The 21,357-nt window shown below is 42.9% G+C and overlaps 1 protein-coding gene across 12 annotated transcripts in view; it reads left to right on the top strand.

The window, feature by feature from the left end:
• The window catches only part of MPRIP (myosin phosphatase Rho interacting protein), a 211,661-nt gene that overhangs the window by 35,585 nt on the left and 154,719 nt on the right, over nt 1-21,357 (top strand). For all 12 annotated transcript variants that reach the window (XM_049874770.1, XM_049874771.1, XM_049874762.1 and 9 more), the window contains exon 2: nt 19,412-19,489. In XM_049874770.1, the coding sequence (XP_049730727.1) occupies nt 19,412-19,489 (78 nt within the window). The remainder of the gene's footprint in view (nt 1-19,411; nt 19,490-21,357) is intronic.

Below are 21,357 nucleotides of genomic sequence, written 5' to 3'. Positions count from 1 at the left end.
TTTTGTGACATTGGTTGCAATCCCCACAATGTGTCAGCACTCTCCCCCTTTCCTTTTAAACCCCGGGGCTCCCGCATCCATTCCTCCTGGTTTCCTGTACCTTCCTGCTTTTTTGTCTTTGCATGTGGGCAGGTGTTGCCCATTAGGTCGCCTGTACTTGATTGTACTTTCCTCACACGTGTTACTGTTTGTTTTACAAGCCTGTCTAATCTTTGGTTGAACGGTGGACTTCGAAAATGGCTTCAGTTCTGAGTTAGCAGGGTGTCTGGGGGCTGTAGTCTCGGGGATCCCTTCAGACTCTGTCAGACCAGTAAGTCTGGTCTTTTTTTGTGAATTTGAATTTTGTTTTACATTTTCTTCTGCTCTGTCCAGACCCTTTATTGTGATTCCTGTCAACCGGGCACCATCTATTTCTTCTGGGCTCAGGCTGGTGGAGGCTGTGGTTCATGTGGTCCATCAGTCCTTTGGACTGATACTTTCCTTGTGTCTTTGATTTTCTTTATTCTCCTTTGCTCCGAACATGATGGGACCAATGGATGTGTTTTAGATGGCTGCTTGAAAGCTTTTAAGACCCCAGACACAACTCAGCAAAGCAGGTTGCAGAACATTTTCTTGATGAACTGTGTTATGCCTGTTTACCTAGATGTACCCCAAGACCATGACCCTTGGCCCCAGTAATTTGGTCCCTCAAGGGGTTTGGGATGTGTCTAGAAAGCTTCTATGACTTTGCTGTTGTTGTTAGGTGCCGTCGAGTTGGTTCCGACTCATAGTGACCCTATGCACAACAGAACGAAACACTGCACGGTCCTGCGCCATCCTCACAATCGTTGTTATGCTTGAACTCATTGTTGCAGCCACTGTATCAATCCACCTCATTGAGGGTCTTCCTCTTTTCCGCTGACCCTGTACTCTGCCAAGCTTGATGTCCTTCTCCAGGGACTGATTCCTCCTGACAGCATGTCCAAAGTGTATAAAATGCAGTCTTGCCGTCCTTGCTTCTAAGGAGCATTCTGGCCTCACTTCTTCTAAGACAGATTTGTTCATTCTTTTGTCAGTCCATGGTATATTCAGTATTCCTCACCAGCACCACAATTCAAAGTTGTCAATTCTTCTTCGGTCTTCCTTATTCATTGTCCAGCTTTCACACGCATATGATGCAATTGAAAATACCGTGGCTTGGGTCAGGTGCACCTTAGTCTTCAGGGTGACGTCTTTGCTCTTCAACACTTTAAAGAGGTCTTTTGCAGCAGATTTGCCCAATGCAATGCGTTGTTTGATTTCTTGACTACTGCTTCCATGGCTGTTGATTTTGGATCCAAGTAAAATGAAATCCTTGACAACTTCAACTTCAGTCTTTTCTCTGTTTATCATGATGTTGCTCATTGGTCCAGTTGTGAGGATTTTTGTTTTCTTTATGTTGAGGTGTAATCCATACTGAAGGCTGTGGTCTTTGATCTTCATTAGTAAGTGCTTCAAGTCCTCTTCACTTTCAGCAGGCAGAGTTGTTTCATCTGCATAATGCAGGTAGTTTAATGAGTCTTCCTCCAATCCTGATCTATGACTTTGCCTTGGGCAAATTGTGCTGACTTTCTCTATGTTGTATGTTTTTTTCCTTTCCATCTATCTAGTTAGTGATTTCCCCTCCCTGCCCCTCCTCATCCCTCCCTTGTAACTATCAAAGACTTTTTTTTTTTTTATGTGTGTAAATCTTTTCTCGAGTTTTTGCAATAGTGGTCTCATACGGTATTTGTCGTTTTGTGATTGACTTATTTCACTCGGGATAATGCCCTCCAGATTCATCCATCTTGTGAGATGTTCACAGATTCATCATCGTTCTTTATCACTGTGTAGTGTTCCATTGTGTGTATGCACCATAATATGTTTATCCATTCATCTGTTGATGGGCACTTAGGTTGTTTACATCTTTTTGCTATTGTGAACAATGCTGCAGTGAACATGGGTGTGCCTCTGTCTGTTCGTGTCATGGGTCTTATTTCTCTAGGATATATTCCTACAAGTGGGATTGCAGGATCATATGGTATTTCTACTGCCAGCTTTTCAAGGAGGTGCCGTATCGTTTTCCATAGTGGTTGTACCATTTTACATTCTCACCAGCAGTGCATAAGCGTTCCAGTTTCCCCACAACCTCTCCAGCATTTGTTATTTTCTGTTTTTTGATTCATGCCAGTAATGTTGGGATGAGATGGTAACTCATTGTAGTTTCTATTTGTGTTTCTCTAATGGCTAGTGATCCGGAGAATTTCCTCATGCATCTGTTACCCCTCTCTAAATGTCTGCGTTGGTGAAGTGTCTATTCAAATCCTTTGCCCATTTTTTAATTGGATTATTTCTCTTTTTGTTGTTGAAGTGTTGAAGTGTTCTGTAAATTTTAGAGATTAGACCCTTGTCGAACATGTCGTAGCCAAAAATTCTTCCCTGGTGTGTGGTTCCCTTTTTACTCTTTTGGTGAAGTCTTTTGATAAGCACAAGTGTTTAAATTTCAGGAGCTCCCAGTTATCTAGTTTATCTTCTGGTTTTTGTGCATTGTTAGTTATGGTTTGTACTGAACTTATGCTGTGTATTAGGGCCCCTAGCATTGTCCCTAATTTTTTTCCCATGATCTTTATCGCTTTAGGTTTTATATTTATACTTCCCCAAGTATGATGTCCTTCTCCAGGGACTGGTCCCTCCTGAAACATGTCCAAAGTATGTGAGACAAAGCCTGCCATCCTTGCTTCTATGGAGAATTCTTGCTGTACTTCTTCCAAGACAGATTTGTTCATTTTTCTGGCAGTCCATGGTATATTCAGTATTCTTCGCCAGCACCATAATTCAAAGGTGTCCATTTTTCTTCGGTCTTCCTCGTTCATAGTCCAGGTTTCACATGTGTATGAAGTGATTGAAAATACCATGGCTTGGGTGAGGTGCACCTTAGTCATCAAAGTGATACCTGATTTTTAACACATTAAGGAGATCTTTTGCAGCAGATTTGCCCAAAGCAATATGCCATTGGATTTCTGGACCGCTGCTTCCATGGATGTTGATGGTGAATCCAGTGAAATGAAATCCTTGATAACTTCAATATTTTTTCCATTGATCTTGATGTTGCTTATTGGTCCGGTTGTGAGAATTTTTGTTTTCTTCATGTTGAGGTATAATCCACACTGAGGGTTGTAGTCTTTGATCTTCATCAGTAAGTGGTTCAAGTCTTCTTCACTTTCAGCGAGCAAAGTTGTGTCATCTGCATATTGAGTCTTCCTCCAATCCCGATGCCACATTCTTCTTCATATAGTTCAGCTTCTCTGATTGTTTGCTCAGCACGCAGATCGAATAAGTATGGTAAAAAACCCAACCCTGACACACAGCTTTTTTGATTTTAAACCATGCAGTATCCCCTTGTTCTTGTTGAATGATTGCCTCTTGCTCGATGTACAGGCTCCTCAAGAGCACGATTGAGTGTTCTGGAATTCCCATTCTTCTTAATGTTATCCATAATTAGTTATAATCCACATAGTCAAATGTGTTTGTATAGTCAATAAAATATAGATAAGCATTTTTCTGGTGTTCTCTGCTTTCAGCCAAGATCTACCAGACATCAGCAATGATATCACTAGTTCCACGTCCTCTTCTGAATCTGGCTTGAATTTCTGACAATTCGTTGTCGATGTATTGCTGCAACTGCTTTTGAATGATGTTCAGCAAAATTTTACTTGTGTGTGATATTAATTATATTATTTGATAATTTCTGCATTCTGTTGGATCCCCTTTCTTTGGAATGGGCACATATATGGATCTCTTCCGGTTGGTTGGCCAGGTAGCTGTCTTCCAAATTTCTTGGCAGAGACAAGTGAGTGCCTGCAGCGCTGCATCTGTTTGTTGAAACCTCTCAATTGATATTCCATCAGTTCCTGGAGCCTTGTTTTTTACCAGTGCGTTTAGTGCAGCTTGGACTTCTTCCTTCAGTATCATCAATTCTTGGTCATATGCTACCTCCTGAAATGATTGGACATTGAGCAATTCTTTTACGTAGACTGACTTTTGTATTCCTTTGTCTACTTCTTTTACAAATCAAGTCAGTCTCTCATACAAAAATTTATATACACCCTGCTATATACTCATAGTTGCTCTGCCTCTAATGAGACAGCAAACTCCTTCCCCCACTCTCTATTTTCATGTCCATTCGACCAGCTTCTGACCCCTCTGCCCTCTCATCTCCTCTCCAGACAGGAGCCGCCCACATAGTCTCATGTGTTTTCTTGATCCAAGAAGCTCACCCTTCTCCAGTATCATTTTCTATCCCATTTTCCAGTCCAATCTCTGTCTGGATAGTTGGCTTTGGGAATGGTTCCTCTCCGGGGCTCACAGAAGGTCTGGGAACTGTGAATTCTGGGGTTCTTCTAGTCTCAGTCACACTATTAAATCTGGTCTTTTTTATGAGAATTTGAGGTCTGTATTCCACTGCTCTTCTGCTTCCTCAGGGGTTCTCTGTTGTGTTCCCTGTCAGGGCAGGCATCGGTTGTAGCCGGGCCCCATCTCGTTCTTCTTGTCTCAGGCTGATGTAGTATCTGGTTTTGGGGGCCCTTTTTGTCTCTTGGGCTCTTAATTACCTTGTGTTCTTGTTGTTCTTCATTCTCCTTTGCTCCAGGTGGGTTGAGACCCATTGATGCATCTTAGATGGCTGCTTGCTAGCATTTAAGACCCCAGACGCCACTTTCCAAAGTGGGATGCAGAATGTTTCCTTAATAGATTTTATTATGCCAATTGACTTAGATGTACCCTGAAACCATGGTCTCCAAACCCCTGCCCCTGCTATGCTGGCCTTCGAGGCATTCAGTTTATTCAGGAAACTTCTTTGCTTTTGGTTTAGTCCAGTTGTGCTGACCTTTCCTGTATTGCGTGTTGTCTTTCCCTTCACCTAAAATAGTTCTTATCTACTATCCAATTAGTGAAAACCCCTCTCTCGCCCTCCCTCCACACTCTTGTAACCATCAAAGAATATTTTCTTCACTATTTAAACTATTTCTCGAGTTCTTATAATAGTGGTCTCATACAATATTTGTCCTTTTGCAACTGACTAATTTCACTCAGCATAATGCCTTCCAGATTCCTCCATGTTATGAAATGTTTCACGGATTGATCATTGTTCTTTATCGATGTGTATTATTCCATTGTGTGAATATACCATGATTTATGTATCCATTCACCCATTGCTGGGCAACTTGGTTGCTTCCATCTTTTTGCTATTGTAAACAGTGCTGCAATGAACACGGGTGTGCATATATCTGTTCGTGTAAAGGCTCTTACTTCTCTAGGATATATTCCAAGGAGTGGGATTGCTGGATCCTTTGGTAGATCTATTTCTAGTTTTTTAAGGAAGTGCCAAATGGATTTCCAAAGTGGTTGTACCATTTTACATTCCCACCAGCAGTGTATAAGTGTTCCAGTCTTTCCACAACCTCTCCAGCATTTATTATTTTGTGTTTTTTGGAATAATGCCAACCTCATTGGAGTGAAATGGAATCTCATTGTAGTTTTGATTTGCATTTCTCTAATGGCTAATGATCGTGAGCATTTCCTCATGTATCTGTTAGCTACCTGAATGTCGTCTTTAGTGAAGTGTCTGTTCATATGCTTTGCCCGTTTTTAATTGGGTTATTTGTCTTTTTGTAGTTGAATTTTTTTTTTTTTGGTAGTTGAATTTTTGCAGTATCACGTAGATTTTAGAGATCAGACGCTGATCAGAAATGTCATAGTTAAAAACTTTGTTCCCAGCCTGTAGGTAATCTTTTTACTCTTTTGATGAGATCTTTAGATGAGCATAGGTGTTTGACTTTTTGGAGCTCCCAGTTATCTAGTTTCTTTTTTGCATTGTTAGTAATCTTTCATATACTGTTTATGCCATGTATTAAGGCTCCTAGTTTTGTCCCTATTTTTTCTTCCATGATCTTTATCATTTTAGATTTTATATTTAGGTCTTCGATTCATTTTGAGTTTGTTTTTGTGCATGGTGTGAGGTATGGGTCTTGTTTCATTTTTTTGCAGATGGATATCAAGTTATGCCAGCACCATTTGTTAAAGGACTGTCTTTTCCCCATTTAACTGACTTTGAGCTTTTGCCAAATATCAGCTGCTCATATGTGGATGCATTCATGTGTGGATTCTAAAAATTCTGTTGCATTTGTCTGTGTGTCTGTTGTATAGTACCAGGCTGTTTTGACTACTGTAGTGGTATAATAGTTTCTAAAATCAGGTGGAGTGAGGCCTCCCATTTTGTTCTTCATTTTCAGTAATGCTTTACTTATCCGGGGCCTCTTTCCCTTCCATATGAAGTTGGTGATTTGTTTCTCCATCTCATTGAAAAATGTCTTTGGAATTTGGATTGGAATTGCCTTGTATCTATAGATAGCTTTTGGTAGACTAGACGTTTTTACACTGTTAAGCGTTCCTATCCATGAGCAAGGTATGTTTTTCCACTTATGTAGGTCTCTTTTGGTTTCTTGCAGAAGTGTCTTGTAGTTTTCTTTGTATAAGTCTTTTACTTCTCTGGTAAGATTTATTCCTAAGTATTTTAACTTCTTGGGGGCTACTGTAAATGGTATTGATTTGGTGATTTCCTCTTTGATGTTCTTTTTGTTGGTGTAGAGGAATCCAAGTGATTTTTGTATGTTTGCCTTGTATCCTCATACTCTGCCGAACTCTTCTATTAGTTTCCGTAGTTTTCTAGAGGTTTCTTTAGAGTTTTCTGTGTATAAGATCATGTCATCTGTAAATAGAAATACTTTTACTTCTTCCTTACCAATCTGTATGCCCCTTATTTCTTTATCTAGCCTAATTGCTCTGGCTAGGACCTCCAGCACAACATTGAATAGGAGTGGTGATAAAGGGCATCCTTGTCTGGTTCCCGATCTCAAGGGGAATGCTTTCAGACTCTCTCCATTTAGGATGATGTTGGCTCTTGGCTTTGTATAAATGCCCTTTATTATATTGAGGAATTTTCCTTTTATTCCTATTTTGCTGAGTGGATTCATCATGAATGGGTGTTGAACTTTGCCATAAGCCTTTTCTGCACCAATTGATAAGATCAGGTGATTCTCATCTTTTATTTATATGATGGATTACATTAATTGTTTTTCCAATGTTGAACTATCCCTGCATACCTGGTATGAATCCCACTTGGTCATAGTGAATTGTTTTTTTGATATGTTGTTGAATTCTGTTGGCTAGAATTTTGTTGAGGATTTTTGTGTCTAAGTTCATGAGGGATATAGGTCTGTAATTTTCTTGTTTTGTGGTGTTTTTACCTGGTTTTGGTATCAGGGATATGCTGGCTTTATAGAATGAGCTTGGGAGTATTCCATCCCTTTCTGTTCTCTGAAATACCTTTAGTAGTAGTGGTGTTAACTCTTCTCTGAAAGTTTGATGGAACTCTGCAGTGAAGCTGTCTGGGCCAGGGCTTTTTTTAGTTGGGAGTTTTTTGATTACCTTTTCAACTTCTTCTTTTGTTATGGGTTTATTTAGTTGTTCTACCTCTGATTGTGTTAGTTTAGGTAGGTAGTGTGTTTCTAGGAATTCATCCATTTCTTCTAGGTTTTCAAATTTGTTAGAGTACAGTTTTTCATAATAATCTGATATGATTCTTTTAATTTCAGGTGGATCTGTTGTGATATCACCCATCTCATTTCTTATTCGGGTTATTTGCTTCTTCTCCTGTTTTTCTTTTGTTGGTTTGGCCAATGGTTTATCAATTTTGTTAATTTTTTCAAAGAACGAGCTTTTGGTCTTGTTAACCCTTTCAATTGTTTTTTGTCTCTGTTTGTTTTAATTCCGCTCTAATTTTTATTATTTGCTTTCTTCTGGTCCCCGTGGGTTTCTTTTCTTGCTTTCTTTATCTTTGTTCAAGTTTTAGGGATAATTCTTTGATTTTAGCCCTTTCTTCTTTTTGGATGTGTGTGTTTAATGATATAAATTGACCTCGGAGCACTGCTTTCGCTGTGTCCCAGTGGTTCGGATAGGAAGTATTTTTGTTCTCATTGGATTCTATGAATTTCTTTATTTCATCCTTGATGTCTTCTATAACCCAGTCATTTTTAAGCAGGGTGTTGTTTAGTTTCCAAGTATTTGATTTCTTTTCCCTGCTTTTTCTGTTATTGATTTCTACTTTTATGGCCTTATGTTCAAAGAAGTTGCTTTGTAATAATTTGATGGTTTGGATATTGCTAAGGCTTGCTTTATGACGTAATATGTGTTCTAGAGAATGTCCCATGTGCGATGGAAAAGAAAGTGTATTTGGTTGGGGTTGGGTGGAGTGTTCTGTATGTGTCTATGAAGTCAAGTTGGTTGATTGTGGCATTTAGCTTTTCCATGTCTTTATTTAGCTTCTTTCTGGATGTTCTGTCCTTTACTGAAAGTGGTACGTTGATGTCTCCAATTATAATTGTGGAGCTGTCTATCTCACTTTGCAATGCTGTTAGTGTTTGTTTTATGTATCTTGCAGCCCTGTCACTGGGTGCATAAATATTTAATATGGTTATATCGTCCTGGCATATTGTCCCTTTAATCGTTATATAGTGTCCTTCCTTATTCTTTGTGATGGACTTAACTTTAAAGTCTATTTTGTCAGAAATTAATATTGCCACTCCTGCTCTTTTTTGATTGTTGTTTGCTTGATATATTTCTTTCCATCCTTTGAGTTTTAGTTTGTTTGTGTCTCTAAGTCTAAGGTGTGTCTCTTGTAGGCAGCATATAGACGGATCATGTTTCTTTATCCAGTCTGAGACTCTCTGTCTCTTTATTGGTGCATTTAGTCCATTTACATTCAGCGTAATTATGGATAGATATGAGTTTAGTGCTGTCATTTTGATATCTTTGTGTGTTGTTGGCAGTTTCTTTTTCTTACTTAATTTTTCATGCTGAGTAGCTTGTGTATTGTCGTTTCTCTTATCTGCTGTTGTTGATTTTGTTTCTGCTGAGTCTCTTTTTTTCTAGTATTTTATTTTGGTGAATAGGATTGTTAGTCTCCTTTGTGGTTACCTCAATATTTACCCCTATTTTTCTACGTTTAAATCTAACTTTATTTCTTTATATCGCCTTGTCTTCCTCTCCATATGAAGGATCTATGACTACATTTCGTAGTTCCTCTTTTTTGTTTTAATGTTGTCTTCTTTTACGTAATGACATTGCTGTTTCCTTGTTTTAAGTGTTTTTTTATCTTGATTTATTTTTGCGATTTCCGTTTCTGGGTTGACATTTGATTGCTCTGTCCAGTGTTCTGGTCTTGGGTTGATATCTGATATTATCGGTTTTTTAATTGGAGAACCCCCTTTAGTATTGCTTGTATTTTTGGCTTGGTTTTTACGAATTTCCTAAACTTCTGTTTATTTGGAAATGTCCTAGTTTTGCCTTCATATTTGAGAGACAGTTTTGCTGGATATATGATTCTTGTCCGGCAGTTTTTTTTCTTCAGTCCTTTATATAAGTCATTCTGTTGTCTTCTTGCCTGCGTGGTTTCTGCAAAGTACTCGAAGCTTATTCTTATTGACTCTTCTTTGTAGGTGACTTTTTGTTTATCCCTAGCTGCTCTTAAAAATCTCTGTTTGTCTTTGGTTTTGGCAAGTTTGATTACAATATGTCTTGGTGAGTTTCTTTTAAGATCTACCTTAATGTGGAGTTCGACTAGCATCTTGGATAGATATCTTCTCATCTTTCACGGTATCAGGGATGTTTTCTGCCAATAAATCTTCAACAATTCTCTCTGTATTTTTTGTTTTCCCTCCCTGTTCTGGTAGTACAATCACTCACAGGTTATTTCTCTTGATAGAGTCCCACATGATTCTTAGGATTTCTTCATTTTTTTAAATTATCTTATCTGATTTTTCTTCAAATATATTATAGCCAAGTGCTTTATCTTCAGTCTTACCAGTTCTGCCTTCCACTTGCCTCAATTCTGCTCCTCTAACTTTCTATTGAGTTGTCTAATTCTGTAATTTTATTGTTAATCTTGTGAATTTCTGATTGCTGTCTCTCTGTGGATTCTTGCAGCTTATTAAATTTTCATTATGTTCTTGAATAACCTTTTTAATTTCTTCACCTGCTTTATCTGTGTGTTCCTTAGCTCATTCTGCGTATTGCCGGATCTCCTTCCTGATCTCGTTCCTGATGTCTTGAAGAGTTTTGTATATTAATCTTTTATATTCTGCATCTGGTAATCCCAGGAAGGCACCTTCATCCAGAAGATCCCTTGATTCTTTGTTTTGAAAGCTCGTTGAAGCGACCATGGTCATCTTCTTTATGTGATTTGATATTGACTTTTGTCTCTGAGCCATCTGTAAGTTATCGTATTAGTTTATGTTTGCTTACTGTATCCTAGCTTCTTGCTTTGTTTTGTTTTGATATGCCCAAATAGGTTGCTTGAGAGAGCTAGCTTGATTATTTTCGCTTTTGAAGCTCTAACGTCTTGTCATCAGATGGCTAGAGCTGTTATCAGGTACATCAACCTAGGAATCCATTCACTTTTCTTATATGGGTTCAGCTCAGGTGTCCTGGTAGTTGGTCATCAAGTGTGTGGTACAGGCTCTGTCTGACAATCTTAGAGGGGCATGGGTGATTGGTGTAGGTACCAGTATCTGGTTACAGCAGGGGTCACACTCTGAACAAGGCAGGGGGCTGACAACCATCCCCCAAGTGTCTGTGAGGAAAGTGCGTCCCTCTTTCCTAGAGCGCATATGTGGGTGAGTTCTGCAGATGGACCATGAGCACCCAGTGCTTTCGGCTGTAAGGAATGGGAGGTACCAGTTACCCTTGGACCCCTGTCGTGGGTGGCCGGGTGACCTGAGTAGAGCCTCCAGTCCTTAGGCCCCTTTTGTGGGTAGGTGAGGACCCTGTTTAATAGGCAAAGCAGTGACAAACATCAAACACCCACCTGTCCACTGCACAACTGAAACAGTTGCATTCTGCCAACAAGGGCCTATTTTCCTGAAATAGGCCCACACAGGTCCGTGCAAGGGGGAAAGGTATTCAGAGTCCACAGACCATTTATGCCTGGACAAAAGCCACTTCTGTTCTGAGCTCCCCAGGTTAGTGGAGCTGACAGATTGTCTTTTCCCCCAATTGTGACTTTATTCCTTCTCCAAGGCCAGGAGAATGGCTCATGGAATGCAGCAGGAGCTATCTCGGGCCCAGGGAAATCGACAGCCACTGAAACCGGCTTGGGGCCTGGTGGCGCTGTAAAATATACGCAGGTACTTAGCTTTTGCCAAGGGTGCTGTTATTCTCTGGTTCCGGGGGTGTGAGTAGTCTGTGCGGCTGGGTGCTTCTCCCTGAGGAAACTACATCCAGAGCTCTGCTGCAGTCTCTCCTGCGAATGGTGCCTGAGGGCTTCCGGCAATTCAGGTCCGGCAACTCCTCTCCACTTCTGAACCGTGTCTCCCTCCCCTTGCCACTCAGTTTTCTAACTTTGCCTTTGATGTTCAGGGCTCCTAAACAAAAAAAAACCCAGTGCCATCGAGTCGATTCCAACTCATAGCGACCCTATAGGACAGAGTAGAACTGCCCCATGGAGTTTCCAAGGAGCGCCTGGTGGACTTGAACTGCTGACCCTTTGGTTAGCAGCTGTAGCACTTAACCACTACGCTACCAGGGTTTCCCTCAGGGCTCCTAGGTTGTCATAAATATGATCGTTTCACTTGTTTTTTCAGGTCTTTGTTGTAAGAGGGTTCACTGGAAGCTTCTCACTACTCCACCATCTCGGCCTCACCTCCTCATCTTCTTTTGATACTTCCTGCCTGTGTCTTTCAATTTTTTGCCCATAGAATCCTTCAGTATTGCAACTCAAGGCTTGAATTTTTTCTTTAGTTATTTCAGCTGGAGGAATGCTGAGTCTATTCTTCCTTTTTGGTTTTTTCATTCCAGGTCTTTGCACATTTCATTGTAATACTTTGTCTTTTTTCTTCTTGACACTAGGGAGAAAGCATTGTTGCACCATTAAGGATAATGTTAGCTGTAGCGTTTTTGTAGATGCTCTTAGCAAGTTGAGGAAGTTCACCTCTATTCAGTTTTTTTCTGAGAGGTGTGCGTGTGTGTTTTTTCCCTTTAACCACAGTGAGTACTGAATTTTTGCAGGTGCTTTTCCTGAATTGATTGGTATGTTAATATAATTTTTCTTCTTCAGGCTGTTACCGTGGTGGATTACATAGATTGATTTTCAAATGTTGAACCAGCCTTGCATCTCTGGAATAAATCCCACTAATTCTTTTTATATATTGGTGAATTCTTTTTGCTTATATTTTGTTGATGACGTTTGTGTCTATATTCCTGAGGGATTTTGATCTGTAGTTTCTTAACTTAATAAAATGAATTGGGAAGTGTTCCCTCCTCCATTTTCTGGAAGGGATTATGTAGAATTGGTGTTAATTCTTATTATACATTTGGTAAAATTCGTCAATGAAACCATTTGGGCCTGGAGATTTCTTTTTGGGGACTTTTTAAATAAAACATTCAATTTCCTCTGTAGGTGTGAACCAAAAACTGAAACCCACTGCTGTCGAGTTGATTCCAACTCATTAGTGACCCTGTAGGACAGAGTAGAACTTCCCCATAGGGTTTCCAAGGCTGTAAATCTTCATGGAAGCAGACTGCCACATCTTTCTCCTGCATAGTGGCTGATGGGTTAAAACTGCCCACCTTTTGCTTACTAGTCAATCATTTTAACTACTGCACCACCAGGGCTCCTTTAAACAAACAAACAAAAAGAAACCGTTGCCATCGAGTTGATTTCAACTCATAGCGACCCTGTAGGACTGAGTAGAGCCTGCCCCGTATGGTTTCCAGGGAGCTCCTAGTGGATTCAAACTGCCAGCCTTTGGGTTAGCAGCCGTAGCTCTTAACCACTACACCACCGGTGTTTCCAGAGCTCCTTTGGCACTGCAATCAAGGGGATTCCGATTCATAGTGACCCCTGGGGTTTCCAAGGCTGTAAATCTCTACAGAAGCAGACTGGCACATCTTTCTCCCACACTGCTGCTGGTGGTTTCGAACCGCCAACATTTTGGTTAGCAGTTGAATGCTTTAACCACTACGCCACCAGGACTGTTAGCTATAGGGCCAGTCAGATGACTTGTTTTCTACTGAGGGAGTTGTAGTAATTTTCATTTTTTGAGGAATTAGTTCATTTCATCTAAGCTGTCAGACTTAGTGTATAAAGTTGTTCATAGTATGTCCCTTTTTATCTTCTTCATGTTTGCAGGGTCTGTAGTGATATCCCTCTTTCTTTCCTGATTTTGGTAATTTGTGTCTTTTTTCTTTGTCGGTCTTGCTAGAAGTGGGTCAATGTTACTGATTTTTTTTTTTTAAGTCCAGCTTTTCGTTTCATTGATTTATTGTTTTTTCTGTTTTCAATTTCATAGTCTGCTCGTATCTTTATTATTTCCTTCCTTCTGCTTGCTTTGGGTTTATTTTGCCCTTTTTTAGGTTCTTATGTTCTGAACTTAGATTATTGATTTGAGATTTTTTTCCTGTTGCCTAAAGTAAGCAGTTTAGTGCTATAAATGATCCTCTCAGCACTGCTTTAGTTGTGCCCCACAAGTTTTGGTATGCTGTATTTTCGTTTTGTTAAATTTCGTTTGAGATTTCCTCTTTTACCCATGGTTCATTTAGAAGTGCGTTCTTTAGTTTTCAACTGTTTGGAGATTTTTGTGTTGTCTTTCTCTTATTGATGTCGTGATATGGTGGGTTAAAACTGCCCACCTTTTGCTTACTAGTCAATCATTTTAACTACTGCATCACCAGGGCTCCTTTATTGTATGACCATCGTGGTCATACAATAAACTCTTTGCAATTTCAATTCTTTTAAATTTGTTGATGTTTGAAGCAAAAAGAAAATGTAGGGCACTCACCACCATGACATTCCCGGAGTCCTGGGGTTCCTGGCATGTTTGCCTTCTCTCCGCCTCTCAGAGTCTTCTTATGTTTGTTTTACACATAATGTCTGGGTGTACTTAGTGAGAGGAACAGGGAAACATACACCTACTCCATCTTCCTGGAAACGGAAGTCTCAAATGACAGGTTTGCAAGGGCTTTGGGTTGGAGAGGAAGATGCTCAGATCACGAACAGCCTCTTTCAGGATACCAGAAGTACAGCCGCCAGTTCCTGTGGGTCTGTGAGGGGCCTAGGTAACAGGGAAATAGCTCAGGGGGAGCTTTCATGTGGTAACTTCGTACACGATCTGGACTTACAAAATGGGCCCTGGATTGCACACTGCTGCTTGACACAAAACTCACCCATCTTTTGGACTCTTACAACCTGGCAGAGATCCTTAGCATGGACAGCAGATACTCTGTTTCTCTCACTGTTCCTTACTACCCACCCCCCCCCCCCAAAAAACCAGCTACCCGACCAAAAGTCAACAACAAAACTAAGTGTGCCACCAAGTACTTCTAAAGCACCATCCTCTATGCCAGCTACCCTTTTGGTTCTTGTTTTGAAGCTTGCATTTCATGTTGTCACAGAGCTCTGAGACTGGGAGGATGCCTGCAGGCCTGGTGAAGGCCCTGCACGGGGAAAGAAGGGAGCGGGGAGGGCCTTGGGAAGCCATTCATTTCTCTTACCTGGTGGTTTCTAACGGGGTCCTGGTGGTGCAGTTGTTAAGTGTTTGGCTGCTGACTGCAAGGTCAGCCATTCGAATCCGCCAGCCGCTCCTTGGAAACCCTGTGGGGCAGTTCTGTTTTGTCCTATGGTGTCACTATGATTCAGAATCAACTCCACAGCAACGAGTTTTTTGTTGGTTTCTGAGGATGCTGATGTTTTCACATGAAAGTACGTGAGCCCCTAGTCTGGTGGGGACAGAGGTGCATATGGGCAGTTCTAGACTTACAGATACAGTTGTGCCTACTGTGGTGGGGAGGGACTTGGCATTTTTAGACCATCAGAATTGGAAACCAGAGGAAGAGAGGTTGTGGGAGAAGCAGCAGCGCTCCCTCTGGGAAGCCTTCCCAGCTCTGTGGGATGACTCAGACGGCAGAATGGACTGTAGGCCACTGAAGAGAAGAAGCAGGGCAAAGGCACTTCCACTCCCAGGTGCGAGCTCAGGCGAGTTGTGGCCTCCCTTCCTTCTGCACACCTGCCTTGAGCAGGGTACCAGTCCAGTGCTACGGACACAGCTGCAACCTGGACAGACTTCTGCCTTGGTGGAGCAAAGGCTCTGTCTGGGGACAGTCACTATGCATTGTCATTATACAATGGGGTGATAATTATAAATTAATTTTGAACATGTATAATTACCATAAGCTTCCTAGAGGAGACTCACTGGTATCTACAGAGAGTATAAGATGGGGCTAGGATTGGTCTGGGGCAGTCAGGATGGGTGCCTTTGAGGAAGGGACATTTTACTGGAGCCTTGGTGGATGGGTGGGAATGGCCAGGTGGAGAGGCTGGGAGAAACTGAGGAAACCACAGTCTCAAAGACCCCCAGCTGGAGGGAACCCAGAGGAGGCCTGTGTGGCTGGCCTGTGGCTGGGGAGCAAGCAGGCAGAATGGTGGAAGATGAGGCAGGAGAATAGCAGAAGTGCTTGGCTTTCTGGGCTTGCAGAACAGGGTACAGAGTTTGGATTTTATCCTTAAGAGGTGTTGAAGGGTTGTAAGCAGGGAAGCAGCATGAGCTTCTCACCAGCCTCTACAAACGCAGTCATTCTTGCTTCTGACCTTGGCCTTAGTGGATGCCTTTATCCAGACTGTCCGCTGTACCCCCGAGGTTCCTGATCATACTGCTTTCTCAGGGAGACACCTTTCCTTCTTCCACTGCTCCACCAGTTTGCTCAGGCCTCGTGGCAAGCCACATGCATGTTCCTGTCTCTAGAGGTATGGTGTGGAAGCTGAAGGTGCTGCAGTGTCAACAGGTGCAGGTGCCAGGTAGACCGTTGTAGAAGCTTTCGTCCCATCTGTGTAGCCAGGTCTGACTGCGTCATCAGTTCTGTCCCAACAGCCTCCTGCTGGCTTCTGTTGCTCCCCTGTCCTCTGTGTCCAGCAGATTCCAGCTCCTTCCTACCAATCAACAGGTTGGGCTGCTGCCCTTTGTGACAGTTGTCCCTGCCTCTCTGAATAGAGATTCCCAAATCTGGCTGGGGCAGACACCTGAGAACTTAGACACTGACCCTGGGCTCCACCCCCAGATACTTGGATTCTTTAGGTTTGGGAGGAGGACTGGCTGGGAGCCCATGAAGGTAGGGCCAGCTTCTTACTTACCTTTGCTTTCCCACTGCCTGACAGAGGCCTTGAGTTGTACAACCATCATCACAGTCAATTTTAGAACATTTTCAACCCTCCCCAAAAGAAACCCCTGTAGCCCTTAGCCGTCACTTCCCTTTCCCCTTTCCCTGCCAGCTCGAGGCAACAGCTAATGGATTTTGTTTCTTCATCACTTCGCCTTGGTGAATGCCACTGAAGGGTGTCACCTCCCTCCTGTCTGGCTCTCCTGTCTCCCAGCCTGTCCCCCCTCTCAGTGTAGTTGCTTACCACTCTTTGCTTTGGCTGCTCCCTAACCCTTGCTGGCGGCCCTTCTTGCCTCCTCTCGTCATGTGAAAAACTAGTGCTGTACTGTGGGCCTTGAGGACCCTTAAGAAGCCAAGACAAGAGAGTTCTTGGCTCACCTAGATGCTGTGTAACCTCTGGCAAGTGACCTTCCCTGTCTGGTTTGCAGATTGCATAGCTATATAATGAGGTAGTGCAACAGGGCCTTCCAGTTTTGAGTGTTGAATAAAAACAGTTCTTATGAGGGTTCCTAAGACTTACCACAGGTCAGCCTGGGTTTCTAAGCGGCAGTCAGGTGGTATGGGTTTTAATTTGTATTAACGCCCTCTAAAGGGTGGTGGGTAACTTGTCCTGGGGTTTTTCCTTTTCCAGCCCCTTCTCATCAGCTGGGTGTGGCTGAAAAGGGGGACAGAACCAGAGTGTCTGTATCTTCTAACTCATGCTGAGCTCCTACTATGGAGGCACTAGGAGAAGGCTCCTTTGATAGTAAAAAAAATAGTAATGTTGTGTGCCATCAAGTTGATTCAACTCACAGCCACCCTGTAGGACAAAGTAGAACTGTCCCATAGGGTTCCTATGCTGAAATCTTTATGCGAGCAGATCACTAGGTCTTTTCTCCTGCAAAGTGGCTGACAGTTTTGAACTGCTGATCTTTCGATTTAGCAATGAGCGCTTTAACCATTGCAACACCAGGCAATGTCTTTTGAGCATTTATGGGCCAGGCACCATGCTGATTTTTTTTTCTTTTTTCCCCTCATACAATTTTTTTTTTATTGAGATGTAATCAACAAACCATAAAACTTTCCCTTTTAAAAGCGTGTAACTCAGTGGTTTTTAGTATACCCACAGGGTTGTGCAGCCATTAAACCCAAAAAAACCAAAGCAGTTGCTGTCAAGTTGATTCGAACTCATGGTGACCCCGTGTGTGCAGAGCCAAACCACTCCCTAGGCTGTTCAAAGCTGTGACCTTTCAGAAGCAGATGATGAAGACTTTCTTCTGAGACACCTCTGGGTGGGTGTGAACCGCCAGATTTTCACTTCGTAGGGGAGCATTTCACTGTTCGCTCCGCCCAGGGACGCCCCTGTAGCCGTCGTTGTTGTCGGCGGCCGTCCAGTCGGCCCCTGACTCATGGTGACCCCCTGTGTTACAGACTGGTAGTGCTGCGTAGGGTTTTCTAGGCTACAGTCTTAACAGAAGCAGATTACCAGGCCCTTCTTCCTTGGAGCTGCTGGGTGGGTTCAAACTGCCAGCCTTTGGGGTTAGCAAACCGCTTGTGCCACTCAGCCTCCTTAAAAAAAAAAAACAAAAAAAACTGTTGCCGTCTAGTCAGTTCTGACTCATAGCAACCCTATAGGACAGAGTAAAACTGCCCCATCGGGCTCCTTACCACTGTCCAATTCCAGAACATTTTCATTCCTTTCCAAAGGGAAGCCCTGTCTCTGCTAACACTCACTCCCTGTTCCCCACTTCCCCCAGCTCATGGCAGCCATTACTCTACTTTCTGTCTCTGTGGATTTGCCTGTTCTAGACGTTTCATATAAATAGGAACAAATATGGCCTTTCGTGACTGAGTTCTTTTACTCAGCTTAGTGTTTTTGAGGTTCATCCATGTTGTAGCATGTATCAGTATTTTATTCCTTTCTTTTTTTAGTAACAGCTTTGTTGAGGTACAATTCATACACCATACAATCCACCCATTAAAAGTGCACAATTCAGTGGTTTTTAGTATATTCGGAGTTGTGCATCCATCAACACGATTGATTTTAGGACATTTTTATCACCCCCAAAAGAAACCCCGTACCCTTTAGCTGTCATCCTCCCGTACCTCCATTACCACACTCCCACCTCTGGCCACCACTAATCTATTTTCTGTCTGTATAAATTTGCTGCTCTGGACATTTCAGTCATACAGTAGGTAGGCTTTTGTGTCTGACTTCTTTCACTTAGCGTAGCGTTTCAAGGTTCATTCATGTTTTGGCATCTATCAGTACTTCATTCCTTTTTATTATTAAATAGTATTCCGTTGCATGTGTATACCACATTTTGTTTATCCATTTAGCCATTAATGGAAGTTAGGGCTATTTCCACTTATTGACTGTTATGAATAAAGCTGCTGTGAACATTCATGTACAAATTTTTATGTGGGCGTAAGTTTTAAATTCTCTTGGGTATACACCCAGGAGTGGCATTGCTGGGTCATATGGTAAATCCATGTTTAACTGTTTGAGGCACTGCCAGACTGTTTTCAAAGTGACTGCACCATTTGACATTCTTGTGCTGTTTTTACACGCACTGTCTCATCCGCCCTCACAGACTTCATAAGTTGTAGATGTAATGACTGCCATCCCCATTTCACAGATGCGAGCATTGAAGCTCAGTTTTCCTGTGTACATTCACACAGCTGGTCAAGCAGTTGATGATTTTTTGGCAAATGCTAGCTCTGATCGTTAAAGCAGTGTCTCTTCTCCCAGAGCCTGTTTTGAGTTATCGCAGTGAGGGCTTTTGACTGTCATTCATGTGCAATACCTTGTACCTAGCACAGTGTCTGGGACACATTGGCATTCAAGCATTCATTGAGTAAAATGCCATTTTTCCCGATCAGAACCTCCAGGGAGGCAGCTTCCTTCTTAGGGGTTACTATAGTCCAGTTTTTCAGACTCCTGCAGGGCTGTGCATTCCCCTCTACCTAAAAGGGGTGCGGCTACACACCAGATGCTGCAGAACCCCTACAAGCCTCCTGCTCCCAGTCTTCCTGGAGACTCAAGCCTGTGGCTGGGGCATGAGGTGCTTTGGGGCTGCCAAGCAGAAGTAACTTCTGTTTTCAGTGAACCTGCCATCTTTCTCTCTAGTCCAAGGCCACTAATAACCTGCCCCCCTTTTTTCTTCTCCAGGCAAAACCCATCTACGGTGGCTGGCTGCTCCTGGCTCCGGATGGGACTGACTTTGACAACCCAGTGCATCGGTCTCGGGTATGGGCACCAGAGGGAATTATTGGGGTGTGAAGATTTGGGGGTGGGGGAAGGCAGAGAAAGGGTCCCATCTAAGAGGCAACGGGCAGAACAGAAGAGGGTGATGGGGGTTGAAAAATGGATCCTGGATGACCAGATCAGCAGCCCCGCCACCCTCCCCGCCCAATATGCCAAACCTGTAGGTCCCACAGAAAAAGTCTCAGTTCTGTGTAGTTACACATAGGCCTAAATGAGATGGCTTCACATGGGTGTCACCTGTTTGTGGGCCAGCTTGACCCTGGAAATAGTTACCTGGAAAAGGCAAAGGGCCATTTGTAAAATATTTTCATTGTGCTAATTCCTCCCACTTTCAGTGCCCAGGCCCTGCCCCCTGCTCCCTCCCTAGCCAGGCCTCTGCACTCTTGAAAGAAGGGGTGTCCTTTCTCTCCCTCTCTAGACTTTGCGTTTTCCCCTAACGCAGACTGTCTCTGAGGAGGAGCATGGGAGCCCCATTTCTCCGGGGTAGCCCTAGGGCAGGGGCCCTGCCTGGAACAGGCTGCTGGGAGCAGTCAGGTCTGAGTGGTGAAACCAGCATAGCACCTGACCAATCTGTGGTCTGTTCTTTTGCCAGGAAGCCTTTTTGGGGTTCTTTGGCTCCATCTCAGAACCTGCCTTCTTGTTCTCATGCACTTTCTTCTAGGGTCTGCTGCACACCCCCCACAGTGCCCCAGCTCTGCTCCTTTCCTGTGCTCTGTTCCCTCCAGTGCTTCTGTTGCTCCCACCAGCCTGAGTGTCACTCTCGAGGTGGGGTGGTGGTGCTGCATAGTCTAGCCCACAGACCTTGCATTGTGTCTATGGTCTTTGGGATTCCTTCTGAAATGGGTTTTTATTTCAAACAACACATAAGAGCCTTGGAAATGCTTCTCGGAAAGGCTTCCAGCAGCCTCTCCCTGGACACCTGCTTGGAAGCAGCTCTCCAGCGGGTTCTCTCTGCAGGTCCTGTGAACGGTCCCACTTGTGCCACCCAGGTAGGGGGAGAACAAGAACGACTGTGTGCTTCCCTCAGACTGCAGCTGCCAGGGAGAAACACATTTTTCTACCTTACATTAATGTCTGACTGAATTGCCATTTTCAGCTTCTGTGGAGAAAATCATTATTATAAAAGATGGAATTCTGGCCCAAAGCAAAGAGAAATGATATTTTAGTTGGTTCTTGTGGCCTTATTGCCAGTAAAATTATGTATTTTGTTGGCCTTTTTGAAATATTGAAAATATGTCCTGGGTCGTCATTCTGACTGCTGGGATTTCAGGAGCTGTGCTTGTCAGTCATCGATTTAGACCAGCACTCTCACGTTATAGTTGGGCCCTTCTCTCACAGAAAGGAAGATGTATGGTTTTGTAGTCCATTTGATTCCAGCATGTGACCACACAGTTGGCATTCTTCCATGACATGGTGTTGGATATAGAGTATAGGCAGCAGGGGTGCTCTCGGGCCCTGGTTATTGGGGTCGGTCTCCACTGGCCCTGCTCCTCCTCAGTTTGATGTTTGTTGGCCTCTTTGTTCTCGGTGAGCTCTGGAGCCTGGGTGTAATGTTGCCTCCAGTGTGCCACCACCTGTGGAGATCTCTCAAGATCATCGATCTTTAGGACCCTCTCTTTATAGCGGTTTCCCAGATTTTTTAGAAGAGCTGAATTAGTGCCTTGACTTATTCCATAATCATGTCAGATATTTCATCAAATATATATTGGTACATATTATATGATAAGCTCTGCCAGGTATCAGAAAAACTATTTGCCATCAAGTCAACTCCCACTCTTGGCAACCCCATAGCTGCATAGTAGAACTGTGTTTCACAGGGTTTTCAGTGGCTGTGACCTTTGGAAGCAGAT

Source organism: Elephas maximus, chromosome 2 (genome assembly GCF_024166365.1).
Source record: "Elephas maximus indicus isolate mEleMax1 chromosome 2, mEleMax1 primary haplotype, whole genome shotgun sequence".
Classification (NCBI taxonomy): Eukaryota; Metazoa; Chordata; class Mammalia; order Proboscidea; family Elephantidae; genus Elephas; species Elephas maximus.
The sequence above is the reverse complement of the archived record's forward strand: the minus strand, read 5'-3'. Positions and strand labels throughout refer to the sequence as shown.